This window comes from Centroberyx gerrardi, chromosome 5 (assembly GCF_048128805.1).
Source record: "Centroberyx gerrardi isolate f3 chromosome 5, fCenGer3.hap1.cur.20231027, whole genome shotgun sequence".
Lineage (NCBI taxonomy): Eukaryota > Metazoa > Chordata > Actinopteri > Beryciformes > Berycidae > Centroberyx > Centroberyx gerrardi.
In genome coordinates, this window is record NC_136001.1 from 17,300,124 (window position 1) to 17,313,721 (window position 13,598).

General features: G+C 43.6%; 2 protein-coding genes across 2 annotated transcripts in view; one reads left to right on the forward strand and one right to left on the reverse strand.

Annotated features, from left to right (window-relative positions):
• cacna2d2a (calcium channel, voltage-dependent, alpha 2/delta subunit 2a) overlaps nucleotides 1-13,598 on the forward strand; it is a 129,701-nt gene that overhangs the window by 105,777 nt on the left and 10,326 nt on the right. Inside the window, exons 9-21 of the mRNA XM_071895165.2 lie at nucleotides 549-599; nucleotides 1,001-1,100; nucleotides 2,668-2,829; nucleotides 4,356-4,466; nucleotides 5,403-5,481; nucleotides 8,238-8,287; nucleotides 10,959-11,048; nucleotides 11,518-11,586; nucleotides 12,279-12,353; nucleotides 12,442-12,516; nucleotides 12,655-12,726; nucleotides 12,898-12,969; nucleotides 13,162-13,223. Coding sequence (XP_071751266.1) covers nucleotides 549-599; nucleotides 1,001-1,100; nucleotides 2,668-2,829; nucleotides 4,356-4,466; nucleotides 5,403-5,481; nucleotides 8,238-8,287; nucleotides 10,959-11,048; nucleotides 11,518-11,586; nucleotides 12,279-12,353; nucleotides 12,442-12,516; nucleotides 12,655-12,726; nucleotides 12,898-12,969; nucleotides 13,162-13,223 — 1,068 coding nt within the window. The remainder of the gene's footprint in view (nucleotides 1-548; nucleotides 600-1,000; nucleotides 1,101-2,667; nucleotides 2,830-4,355; nucleotides 4,467-5,402; nucleotides 5,482-8,237; nucleotides 8,288-10,958; nucleotides 11,049-11,517; nucleotides 11,587-12,278; nucleotides 12,354-12,441; nucleotides 12,517-12,654; nucleotides 12,727-12,897; nucleotides 12,970-13,161; nucleotides 13,224-13,598) is intronic.
• LOC139908569 (semaphorin-3F) overlaps nucleotides 1-13,598 on the reverse strand; it is a 287,062-nt gene that overhangs the window by 63,039 nt on the left and 210,425 nt on the right. The gene's annotated exons all lie outside the window — the stretch shown is intronic.

A 13,598-nucleotide genomic window follows, 5' to 3' on the forward strand; every position in this document is an offset into this window, starting at 1 on the left:
CATTGAGAGTAATAATCGTTGAGTCATTGGTTTTGATCAACAACCCTATCAAACCCCGGCATATTGTCATTTTGTTCTATAAGGCAGTGAGTAACTTACTTATTGCACCTCTAAGACTCAATACTAGATTAATTGACTTGTTAAGATGTCTGTTTTTGCAGCAATGCATTATGTGGTTAGGAGATTATACAACCCCATGCAGTCCCATTGCAAAGAATATATTATTATTTACTTAGACTATAAACTAGCAATTAGTTTTGGCTTATAATTATTTAGAGTAGGCATTGTTATTCAGCAGAGAGGAGACTCTCTGTTGAAGTCTGCCTCAGCCTTGCTATAGCCAGTCTGGAGTATACAGCACAACTTATTAACTCTTCTAAGCACATAAGCCATTTCAGTATTCTGTAGCTTAAGTGGGCTCAGCCTCGGTAGCTCTATATTATCATGGCTGAGCTTATTGTAACTTTGGCTCCTTTTTTTAGTGCAATTCACCCCAACAAAGATTATGGGAACAAATTAAAGCTTGTTCTTTTCGTCTTTTTGTACAGGTACATCCAAGGAGCATCGTCTCCAAAGGACATGGTCATCATTGTGGATGTGTGAGTATCTCACTCCTCAGTCAGTCTTGTCACTCCAGCCCCCTCTCTCATCGTTTCCCCCTGGCTACAACGTCTCTTTCCTTCAAAGGACGCTAGTGCCACCTGTTGGTCTGAGGAAAATCTGAAGACAGAAGAAGACAGTCTCTGCTCACCTTCCATCATCTTAATATTCAGTCCTCTTGCTATTGTATCACTGCTTACAACATACATGATGAGTCATGGGATGAAACAGTTGTTATCCTCAACATATTTCCTCAACATATTTCTAAACCGGTGCCTCATAACTTAGTCAAGTTGACTGGAGCTGCATAACATCTGAAGCTATCTGGATTAGTTGTCTTCCTATAACCACACATCTCAGTGCTTTGTTAAATGACATTGGCTTTTGCTTCTTTCTTCAGGAGTGGAAGTGTTAGTGGACTCACCCTGAAGCTGATGAAAACCTCAGTGATGGAGATGCTGGACACTCTGTCAGATGATGACTATGTGAATGTGGCCAGGGTAAGTAGCACCTTGCAGATCATGCATTGTATGAATCACTCTTAAAAGCAACAACAACATAACTATTTGTTTTATTTATCATGCATGTGGTAATCAAGGAGGGAGTCAATGTAACTGCACAATGTGCTTCATATCCTCCTTGTTGTTTGCTTGCAGTTGAATCACTGCATTTCCCTCATACAATGTATTTGCTTTTCCTGCAGCCACAATGTCCATGTGGGATTTTGCCAGTCTGCCTCTTTCACTCTCTGTTGATTACCAAGCTTTCTATTAGGGCTAATGTTTAGGGGGATGTTGCATTATCCTATAGTATAGGACAGATAACACACACACACATACACACACACACACACACACACACACACACACACAGGCAGAGTGGCGTGGCAGTCCTGTTTGGAGACTTCCTTCAGTAATCCTTCATAATCCATTGCTCTTAGTCACTGTATGACTCTAAATCCCAGCTCTAAGAGCAAGAAATGAGCATGGTAATCTGGGTGGGAACGCATCTGATTTTTACCCCTGTAAAGAAAGTGAGGGCTTACAGAAGCTTGCTATGAATTATTTGCAAACAAAAAAAGAAGAAATTAATAACTAAAAATCTACTGAAAATCAAATATCACCGTTTCTGGTGTCTGTAACCTGCAGCACCCTCCTCAATGACCAACTGTGGTCTCACTTCCATAATAGCAGTATAATAAATTCTGATAGTACAGAATTTATTGTATAGGACTAGACAATGTGTTGAAACGCATGTCATTAGGAAGATGATAGATGCAGCCCCAGCCTGTTTTTTTTTTTTTTATCTTGTTTGATAACCATATCACGATACTTTGAGAAAGGATAATGTGATATTAGAAAATAACCCTGTGACGCATAATGAATATCTGACTTGGAATAGTTTTGTTTGTTTGATTTCTTTGTCTGCCAATTTGAATGTGAAACTGCACAAACCCATGAGAAATGTCAGCTTTTCACGCACATAATGTTTTACATCATTCTGTCCTCAAAATGTCAACTGATTTTGAAGTTGACCTTCAAGAAGAAACAGCATTTGAAACCTGCCGTTACAGACATTGCTGCTAATCATCTATTCATGCATAGACACAGCAGGCAAGCACAAATATAATAGACCACATACCACACACCACATGCACATGCACACGCACACACACACACACACAGTTTTAGGCTAATTTGGTGGATGAGATGAGACAGATGATATTACCTTGGCTGGGTTTCTGTTCAGTGGTTTGCATTGGCATTTCAGGTGCACCTGTTCTTTGTGTGGAATGTTGTAATTACCAGTGTTTACTGCCAGCCGGAGAGGTACAGGGCAGCCTACATCTGCACACATCCACGTCCACATCCTGCCGCAATGCACTACACACACACGACACAGAGACAAAGACAGAAACGCACAGAAATGCACACACATACGGCAAGAAAAAAGACAGAAACAAATTTAAATAAGTCAAGCAGTTCTCTCTCTAAAACCGTTTTTTGGTCTGAAAAGCATCTATACTTATCTGCCCATGTATCTATTTGTTTGTTTTCCCCATTCTAGTTCAGTGAGAAGGCGGATGCTGTTGTTCCCTGCTTCAAGACCTTGGTCCAAGCCAACGTTCGTAACAAGAAGATCTTCAAGGAGGCTGTCACGCACATGCAAGCCAAAGGAACCACAGATTACAAGTCTGGCTTCACGTTTGCCTTTGAACAGCTTCTCAATGTAAGATCCAGCAAGCCTTTCGGGGCAGGGTCATGTCAGGGTGGTAGTTTGTCTTTGACTAAGGAATTGGCTTTACTGTTGTGCTGCTGCTGGTGGAAGAAGTTCTCCCATGAAATGCCGGAATATATGTACTGTCAGTGTTACTATCTAATCCAATCAGTGAATTAACAATGATAAAACGGTGCTGACATTGAAGCGGTCCAGGTCTGTTTAAGACAGTTCCAGAGTTGTGGCGTTGTCGAAGGTGGGTCTGATTATAACTGGTGTTGCAACGGAGTGACGCTCGTGTTTGAGGCAGCCAGCGCGCCGGTGAGGTCTGTCGGCAGCAGGCGCCCACGTGCTCTCGACACAGGTGCTGCCTCAGCTCCGTATGCTGCTGTGTATTTTAGGAGGCTGCCACCCTAATGGGCTCTGATGGGATGATTGATGAGCAGAGCCCAGAGGAGATCAGCCACAGACACTTTATATTCCTCTGGTGGGCTTGGAGGCATGGAGCCAAGCGCCGGCTGCCCCCCCCCTCCCGCCTGCAGAATGAGAAATAAAAAGGCCCTTTTAATCGGTGTCTGCGGCAGACTCACTCCCATGATTGGTGGCAGAAGCACAATAAAAATGTGTAATTGTAGCAATATTATTTATCTTTATTAGAATCTTGTCAGAGTGACATGCCGCTGGCCTGCATATCAATGGCAGCTGTCGTGCAGGCGGGAGGGGAGGGGAGGGGGGGCTGTGTGGGTGGGAGGAGTGGGGGGACGCCAAGCAGCCAATCCATATCAAAGCTGAATGCTAAAAACTGACGCCTGGCTGTGAACGTACATTACTGAAATGCTAGTGAAACCATTTAATGCTTCTAACACAATCAAATTTTACGCTAGAACAATGTGGTATACTTCAAATGAGATCACTTAAGATTCTGTTAATACGGGGCAGTCTATGCTTATTGACTAGGAAATGTGTGAAAGTACAATGCAAAGGCAACAAAACATTCAAAACAAAAAAAAAAAAGCATAACACGCCGAGCTCGGGCTTAACAGCATTGCTCTATATACACATATTGACATATCACATGAAAATGAAAGCTGAAAAGGAATTATTGCAACAATCTGGGAGAAAAAGATAAAAAAATGTCAACCTTAGTAGAATTTTCAAGACAACTATAAATCCCAACCTTCTCTGCACGCTTTATATGACTCATTAGATGCACCTGAACATAAAGGATGTTAATTAATGTTAATCTTGAATGATTGAACATCGCATAAAACAGCCATATATGTGCACACAAGCATGCACACACATACACACACACACACACACACACACACACGTACTGACTGACAGGGATTAATTCACACCGAGACTGTACATACTGTAGTGCGTATGTTTGTGTTTTAAGTGATTTCCTGGAATGAACACCTTTGCCTTTCTTGTTATATTTTCCCTCCATGCCTAACCTCTCTCCCTGCCTCTTTCCTTCTCTCTTGCTCTCTCGCTCTTCTCTCCTCCCTCTTGCCTCTCTCCATGTTCCACAGGAGAGCAGTGCCCCGAGGGCCAACTGCAATAAGATGATAATGATGTTTACAGATGGCGGGGAGGATCGTGCGCAGGACATCTTTGAAAGGTACAACTGGCCCAACAAAACGGTGAGTCCGTCCCCATAAGGCAATTATCTATTCATCTATTCGCTCTGCCAGCCCAAGAGATCATGCATGTCCAGAAATTGTTTTATGCGGCCCTTTTCCGTTTTCTCTCTGTCTTTCTCGCCATATTCTCCCGACAGTGTCTCATTATAACAGAAGCCGCTGTTTTGGTTAGGCAGTTAGACATGCCAAGCGGTCCAATCTGTGCACATAACATCCAAACTCTGTTCCTCTGTCCAAGCTTTCTTCACTTCCATTTTGGCTGTTTTTATTCTGGCGTTTCCTTTCTGTGATTCATCTCTTTTGTCTTTTCTCATCTCTCTCTCTCTCTCTCTCTCTTTTTTTTTTCTCTCTCTCTCTGTCTCTCTTCTTCTGTCTCTTTTGTTGTTTGCTGCTGGTGTTAACAGCTCTGACCTGCTGACTAATTAGCCACTTTATCATCAAAGCCTATAAAATTACAGCCAATACATTCAGGCACTCAGTCAGTTTGTGTCTTTGTTCCACTCTTGCTGTCACTCCATCACCCCTCCGTTCCCCATGTTAGTGCCCCACCGATATTTATTCTCATATCCATTACTATCCAGCTCCCTCACGACGCCTGCTGTCATATAGGAATAATCTGCAGCTTGACATCTCTCTCACTGTGCCTGTGTGTTAGACAGGCGTGTGAGTTGACTGGTGAACTAATCTAATATTGGATATTCAGGACTTTGTGCATCACAGTCACATGACAGCGAGCTTATTGCTGTCCAGAAGGACGTTTGTCGGGTATTGTTTTTCTCCAGTAGTTGTCTCTGCAGGAAGTTTGGTGTCTCTGGCTGTTTTGGCTGTTTTTATTCTGCCATTTGCTTATATTGATTCATCTCTTTTGCCTCTCTCTCTCTCTCTCTCTCTCTCTCTCTCTCTCTCTCTCTCTCTTCCTCTCTTTTTCTACACCAGGTTCGTGTGTTCACCTTCTCTGTTGGCCAGCATAACTATGATGTTACCCCTTTGCAGTGGATAGCTTGTGCCAATAAAGGTAAGTGGAGAGGGTATTCGTGTTGAGGGAGTTATGTGACTGCAGCGCATTTTTCCCCCCAGGATGACAGTATACAACAGGCATGAGTGGTCTGCACATTGATTCAGGGATCCAGTGTCATAAAGATAGAACTATTTTAATACTGATTAGAATTCATCGTACCATCTGATTAAAAAGTGGGCCTGACATAAAACACAAAAAAAAATACCCTGCTCCATTACAAAACCACCTTCACTGAGGGAAGTCTAAATTCAGGCGTTTCTTTGACTATACGTAATCTTCTAATCAATATTTTCTTCATGTGAAGCAATTGTGGACCCTGAAATAACCCGGCAAACAGACAGGCCAGTCAGACGACCCTGGTTCTGACCGACAGGCGGACGACCGATATGATTCAACCGCTCGTTCCTATCAGCTACTGCGTCCTCGTGAATCTCAGCCTGACTCAGCTCATTTATGCCCATCCTATCTCAGACTGTGTATGTCATGCTGGCTTTTAAGCATTCTGTTATTTTCAACTCAGGACAACGCCTCACTTCCTCGGCTTCCTCTCTTTGCGGCTTGATTATCGATTGCGTCTCAATATTGCTGTTAGCTCCCTCTATCTGTCCGCCTGAAGCCTCGGCTAGCTGCTCGCTGATTAGCTGGTTGCCAGTGGAGCCAAGTGCTTCAGAAGTATCTCCCCAGAAGTTGTTATTAATTAGCAGGAGGAGCCTGGTAGCAGGGTGATTACCGTGCCATCTCCCTGTCAGGCTGGAGGAAGTCCAGGATTACGCCTCTGTGCCAACATGCTCTCCGCTGTTCGCTGCTGTGATGATTACCATGGTACCAACGTCTATGCCAACGTAAGACAATAGTGTTGACACGCTGGCCTCTATGGAGCTGTCCTCTCACATCTTCAGTACTTATTACTCTTTGGTATCACACTCAAGCAGAGACAGTTTCCTGACACCTCCACAGGCCCTAACCCTTCACCCGTGACACGCGCACGCACACACACACACACACACACACAGACACACACCCTTCTCTCTCTCACACACACACACACACACACACACAACTAGGCCACTTGGTGATACTAGCTCTTGTCTCACTCAATTTAAGCTGCAATCCCATTTTAAGAAGAAACTCACCCCTCTCTGACTCTTCCATGGCTCAACCTCCCCTTCATGTGGCTAAAGAAAACATTAAAACCGTTTCTCCATGCTTACTTTTAGCGTGTAACAAAATCCAAATTAGTAGGGGAATTTATCTTCAAAAATAGGTGAAATGGAGGATAAAAGCAGCAAATTTGGTAAATGTTTATGGGGTGATCCTAATACTTCCACAAAGGGGTGCTGAAAATCTCAAACTAGAAGTAAAATATTGGGAAATGGTTATTGGGTGAACCTAAGACAACTTAGATGATGAACAAAAAATCTTGAAAAGGGAATTGAATTATTGCACAAAAGCTAAATGGTCACTTAGCAGTTAACCGTCTTAAAGCATACTCACATTACATAATAAAAACCTATGTAACAGTTAATTTAACATACAGATCACTGAAATGCCTTAGGGCATACCCAGATTCCATTATAAAAGCATGATGACATGATACTTGCTTTAAGTATATGATCCTCATACTTTACACCCTAGTAAAGGTGAGCTATTGTAGCTATTGTACATACCACATGTCTTGAAAGTCCAAATTACACGATAAATCTCATGGGTGAAGTCTGAGAAAAAACGACTGTCAGTGATGCTGAAGCATTATGCAAATCAGTCTCACAAAGAAAATAGGTTATTGACCAAATCCATAATAGCCCCCCAAACAGTAGGCCTGTTGTTAACCCTCACAGCACAGAGTCTTTCTGGTTACTGCCTGTGTTTTCTTCACCTCACCTCTTGCTGTGCTTTGCCCTTCAACCACAGATGCCACCTTATCTGGCAGGCAGCCAAAAGCAATGGAACAAGCTACTGCTCTGAACAAAACCATAACAAATGTTTGTTTTCCGTGCACGTGTGTGTGTGCACGTGCGGGAATGTGTGTGCATGTGAGTGTATAATGTTCACATGCATGCACGTGCAAATGAAAGAGACAAAGCAGCCGAATCTCAACACAAACCGCTGTGGCAAAGTGCATAATATATCAAAATAATGAGAGTCATCTCTGCCTCTTAACATTCTGGGGATGCTGTCTCCATTTCGCGGCTCTTTGTATAAACACTCGTGGCTTTAATAACTTGGGGAGCGGCGTGGTTATTGACCCAGTCGGTCACTCTCCTCCATTCCTAATCAGCAGCAGTGCCTGGGGCTCAGCATTCCCAATGAGCCTCCACATTTACATCCTACAGCACAGTGATGAGAGTGGAGGTCAATGGCCAAAAGCTCTTATCCTGCCTGCATGCCCCAACATCATCAGTTGGCGCTGATGGCATTACATGTACCTAACAACATGGGAACGATTAGATTTCATTCTACAAATGGACCACTTTTATAGGCAACATGGTTGTTTCACTCTTGAAAGTTTGAAGCTCTGACAGAATATGACTGTATACAGGCATGGAAAACAAATGAAGATTCCCGTACGCAACATTCACCTCGGCTGTGCCTTTTATTTCTTGGAAATGGGTGATTTGATGGGGATCTGGCTCTTTCACAGCACCATTTTGAGGAGCGCCTATGCTGTGCATCTTCCATATCTATCATAAGATTAGGTTGGGTGCAAGGTTTCTATTGGTGTAGTGCATTGATTCTCTCCTCTTTATCTTCAGGTTACTACTTTGAAATCCCATCAATCGGCGCCATCAGAATCAACACCCAGGTGAGATAAACGGAGTGTATACATGTTACTGCGTACATCTTTATGAATCCCAAACAAGAATGAGCACCATGTTGTTCAGTGTGTGTGCACTAGCTCATTCTAAGTTCATACTTGTTCATTCTAAGTTCCTGCTTGCTTTGATGATAATTATGCAGATTGTAGATATGCCTTTTAAATATTCCATAACAAAAGGGCACAAAGCGGCACGGCTGGATGGCTATAGAAAGGAAGTGACAGAGTTGGAGATGGAGTGATAACAAACGTTCCAGTCCGTCTCAGAGAATGTTCTGTGAGCTAAAGGCTTTCAGAGCTGCTGAAAGCCTCTCTCTCTCTCTCTCTCTCTCTCTCACTCTCACTCTCTCTCACAGGCACACATGCAAACACACACACACACACACACACACACACAAACCTCAGGCTCCTCACACACCCGTGCCCCCCCCCCCTCCCTCCTCCCCTCCTCCCCTCCTCCCTCCTCCCCTCCTCCCCTCCTCCCCTCCTCCCTCCTCCCCTCCTCCCCTCCTCCCTCCTCACACACACACACTCGCTTGAGGCTCTACGAGGTCCTAGAGGCCCTTGGGATAACCTCATTCCAGCTGTAGAAATTGACTCAGTTGCTGGGGGGGCTGCTGCGCACCCCACCCCGTCCCCTCCCCTCTCCTCCTGCCGCCCCCCCGCCCCACTGTGCGATCAGGCCCCGGAATAGACTGTCAGCTGTTCCATTAACTCTGGCATATTTATATTCTGAGAACTGCCACTTAATCTAATAGGTTTTCTGCAGGTGGGTGACTGCAGCCGTCTATATAGGTGCAGAAGACACATCGGGGCCTTATGTTATTTAACCATTCTCTGCCCTTCAACATCACACTCCCATCACATGGTCTCAAAGATGATGACATTATGTCAAAATCAAATAACAGATGGCGCAAAAATTATTATTCATATAATCCTGATTCATGCATTTATATAGGAAGGGTGGAATAGTTTTGAAAAGGATGGGCGGTATACTTTGTGTGTTTTTGTGTGTCAGGTTTTCGCTGACTGAAGTTTTATTTTATGGAGACTGTTTCATCCATTCTGACCGCTTCGTGACCAGTATAAGTTCGCAGTGGAGCAACATTAACAGCTGGGAGGTTAGCCTTCGCAGAGTTTACTGTCTGTGATCATAGCTGCGACTGAACCCAGGGAGACTGCATAATCATAATCAATATGCAGAGATACCACTGCAATCTGTTTGAGTCTGTGTGACTCTGGTTCCGTTGGACCACATATCTCCGGTTGCTGACTTTTTGTGTTCTCTAGATTGTTCTAGCCAGGCGGAAAATTTCCCCTATATCCCGTGAAAAGGTCTGGCTGTCATTGTCCTGATGGAATATCTCCCTGTGGCGCGTTAAACCGGACTTTTATTGAGCTAATAATAGAATAGGTTACGCCTGTCAGCACCTCGGTGTTCAGGCGATGAAAAACAAACGGTCAAAAGCATAATAGTGAAATAGCTGTGTGCTTATACAGGGCTCCCCTTTTGTGTATATGAGATGGATACACAAAGGGTGGTGGCAAGGGTCAGAAATTTGCAATAACATTTCCTTTTTCACCGTAAAATGGATGGAAATTTGTCAACGTGTGAAAACGGCTACTGTTTTTAAAATAGACACAGTGAGCTGCTTTTTTGCTGATCCTATTTTTATATTACAGTATATTGTGTTAGCTGACGCACAGAGACAAACGGCATTATAACTTACCAACTGTCGAATATGATACTGCGGAGTAATTTGGAGCTGTTCCGAATGTTGGCAGAACTATACACAGTCATTTTAATTAGAAACATTTTACTGTCTCTGGTCTTTATAACAACAACAACAACAAGGCACCATGGGCTCAGGGAGATCAGTCCCGTCCCATGGAGAGATATTAGAAAATAAAGCTGCAGGGTTTTCTCCTCCAAACTGTGGTTTCTTTGTATGTCATGGGGTCACTCACTCAATATTTTTACTAATTACATCCCAACTCCAAAATGACACGGATCAATAGGTGGTTACAAAAAAACATCTCTCCTGCTGGACTGTGAGGAGTGACTATAGAAAAGAGAATATAGTGAATGTGATATATTACTAGTAGATTTAACCCTTCACCCCTATCCACAAGCGCTGTGGGACATTCTCACACTGCCGGGGCTGACAGGAGAGCCACTGGGAGAATGGCCTGTTTGCACGTCGTGCCATTGACACCCCTAATGTGTTTTTAATAGCTCCTTCATAATGATGAAAAACGGCCTTGAGTGGCTGAGGACTGCGGGCTTTATGGCTCCACAGGGCCGGGATGCTGCTGGTGGCCCACTGGTTTATGTGGTGACAGAGAGGAGGCTGGTCAGGGTCTTATAGTTTTATGACAGATGAACGTTGCAGTGCTCTTCCAGCTCTCTGTTTTAACGCCTGTACACGACAAGCACTATAAAATAATAGTGTGTTTGATTATGTGTGTTTGTGTGTGTATGTATGACACAGCGAGAGTGAGAGGATGGAAGACCGAGAGAGACAAAAACAGAGGGAGAGTGATGGAGAGTCAAGTGAGATGGAGACGGAGTGTCAATGGAGATGGAGCGTGGGTGTGTGTGTGTGTGTGTGTGTGTGTGTGTGTGCTCATACTAGCATGTATTCTTCTGCTACCTCAGGAGTATCTGGATGTCCTGGGCCGTCCCATGGTGCTGGCTGGGCCTAAAGCCAAGCAGGTCCAGTGGACAAACGTCTACCAGGATGCTCTGGTGAGACTCTACTTTAACTTTAAACGCCTCTGAAAAGGAAATTAATTCATTTAATTCATCTTTAAAGTAACCTGTCTAGGATTCTCCAAATGTATCATCAGCAAATTAATGCTACTTTCTAATTTAATTTAATTATCTACCCCCTCTGCTACTTTTGATGTGTAAATCATCAGCACATTTTCAAGATTTTGCAGCAAATTCCCAAGAATACCTAATTGTTTCAAATAAAAGGACAGTGTCATATTGTTTTTTATGATAGCATTAGAATATGCCATCACAACTTATTTCCCTAAAAAATAATAATGAGAAATTCCTACAGGTAGTTTCTGTGTTACACTTTAATCTCATTCAGTATCAGTTTGTTGTAGTATTATGTTTAAATTGGTTTATTAGATTGGTTAGATTTTCAATAGATTGATTAGCAACATTGTATCCACTGGATAATATAATTATGCAATTTATTTATTAGGGTTTGGGCCTCGTCATCACTGGGACAATGCCAGTCTTCAACCTCACTGCTGATGGGGGAAACTCTCAGGTAGCAACAACACTGCAATACAATACATGGTTTTTTTTCACACACTTACACAGCACTTTGATTTTTTAGACCAGCTAATCCTTTGTAATAATGAGTCTTTCCATTTATTATTAATGTAGGAACAATCAGAAGCTCAATATTATCACTGTTCTACAGGTGGTTAAGGCTGAGTATGGACAGAATAGGCAGGGATGAATGTAGTGCTAAACACAACAGGAACTGGAGTAGCAGCAGGATTTCAGGATTTTCCGTCTCTTTGGTGTTGACCATCATCATCAGTCATTTGTAATGGCGTCCTCCCAGCTGCAGCTGTTCAAGGCAACACCTCCCCCCTGAGGTGACAACAGACATCACAACAGCTTGTCTCCTGTACTACCCATTATCATCCTCTGGCACAGATGCATCCAGCTCTCAGTACCCATGACCAAAGTATTTACTCTGAGCTTATCATCCAGGCTTAAAGCAGTGATACTGTAGCAAACTGACTCAGTTTACGATAGGCTGTAGATATACGCGCACAAAATGATCAGTCACAGATGGTACGGAGATGTTTTCAGCGCTCTCACAGCCCATGTGCTCCGTCATACGCACAGCCACTGGCTCTGCGGGATGCTCTGATGGTGCAACTGGTAAGAGCAGAGTGGCATGTTTGTGGATAAAATGGTAATTGCTTTGTTGTGTTCTTTGTACAGAACCAGCTCATCCTTGGAGTCATGGGAGTAGATATCGCTATCAACGAAATAAAAAAGAAGACGCCGACGTATAGAGTGAGCACGACGCACATTCTATTTCACTCTCCTGTTTTTTTGCATCTTTATGGTTATTGAAACACATCTCGATTCTTTTTCTCTACAGCTTGGAGCCAATGGCTACACCTTCGCCATCGACCCAAATGGTTATGTGCTGCTCCATCCCAACCTGCAGCCCAAGGTAGGAGCAACGCTGCGCCCTGCCCCGCGTCACACGAGCCTCCGCACCCCTGATTCTCAAGCTAAGTTTGGATATTATTCCTGCTGACTGACGCCAACCCGCCCCCTCCATCCTCCCCTCCTTTCTCTCTCTGTTCAGATCATTAACTTCAGAGAGCCCGTCACTCTGGACTTTCTGGATGCAGAGCTGGAGGACAGCAACAAGGAGGAGGTGAAAACATCATTCCGTTATCGCATTATCGCTCATATTTATTTCCCATTTGTTTGATTTAGCGATTTAGCGATTCTGTCACTTGTTTGTCCACGGTGGTTCCCTTTCTGCGTCTCCGTATGCCTTTTCTCACACAAACACACACTGTACCATCTCTCTGTCTCTTTTCAGATTCGTCGGCAGATGATTGATGGCAGGCCAGGGCAAAAGAAAATCAGGACGCTCATTAAGTCAGTTGATGAGGCAAGTCATCAGTATATGCGGCTCAATCATTATCCAAAATGGCACCTTCCAGAATAGCGATATAATGAATCAGAACCACTTAGTATGTTTGGGATCTGCTGAGTTGTTTCCTTCTAATTATAGTCAGAGGCTTGTGTTGGGGATATGACAGTGGTACTCATCAGGGTTTGTTTTGTGGCTGTGTGACAACAGAGGTACATCGATGAGGCCCTGCGGACGTACACATGGACACCTGTGGATGGCACAGATTACAGGTAGGTTGAAATCAAACAGCCACCACCTGACCTCAGACCACAAGATTGCACAACCTGAACCTGTGAGTGAAGTCCAACTTTGATACTGCCGTCACGTAACCTTGATTCTTCCCTTTGAGTTAGATATATCACACGAGCCTCAGAGACGTGCGGTTGACAACTGTTATTCATCAACCAACAGTGTGTGTAAATTTAGGAGTATAGCTGCCATCTATCAAGGATGGGAATAGACTAAACCTATTACTGACTGAAGTCAAGTTGTTCATTTGCCTTCTGCACACGCACTAAATGATTCATCTGAATCACCCAAATTAAGGAACCGTATTCCTTCTCATAAAATCCACAACAGTACTCCAAGCACAAATTAGCTGCATG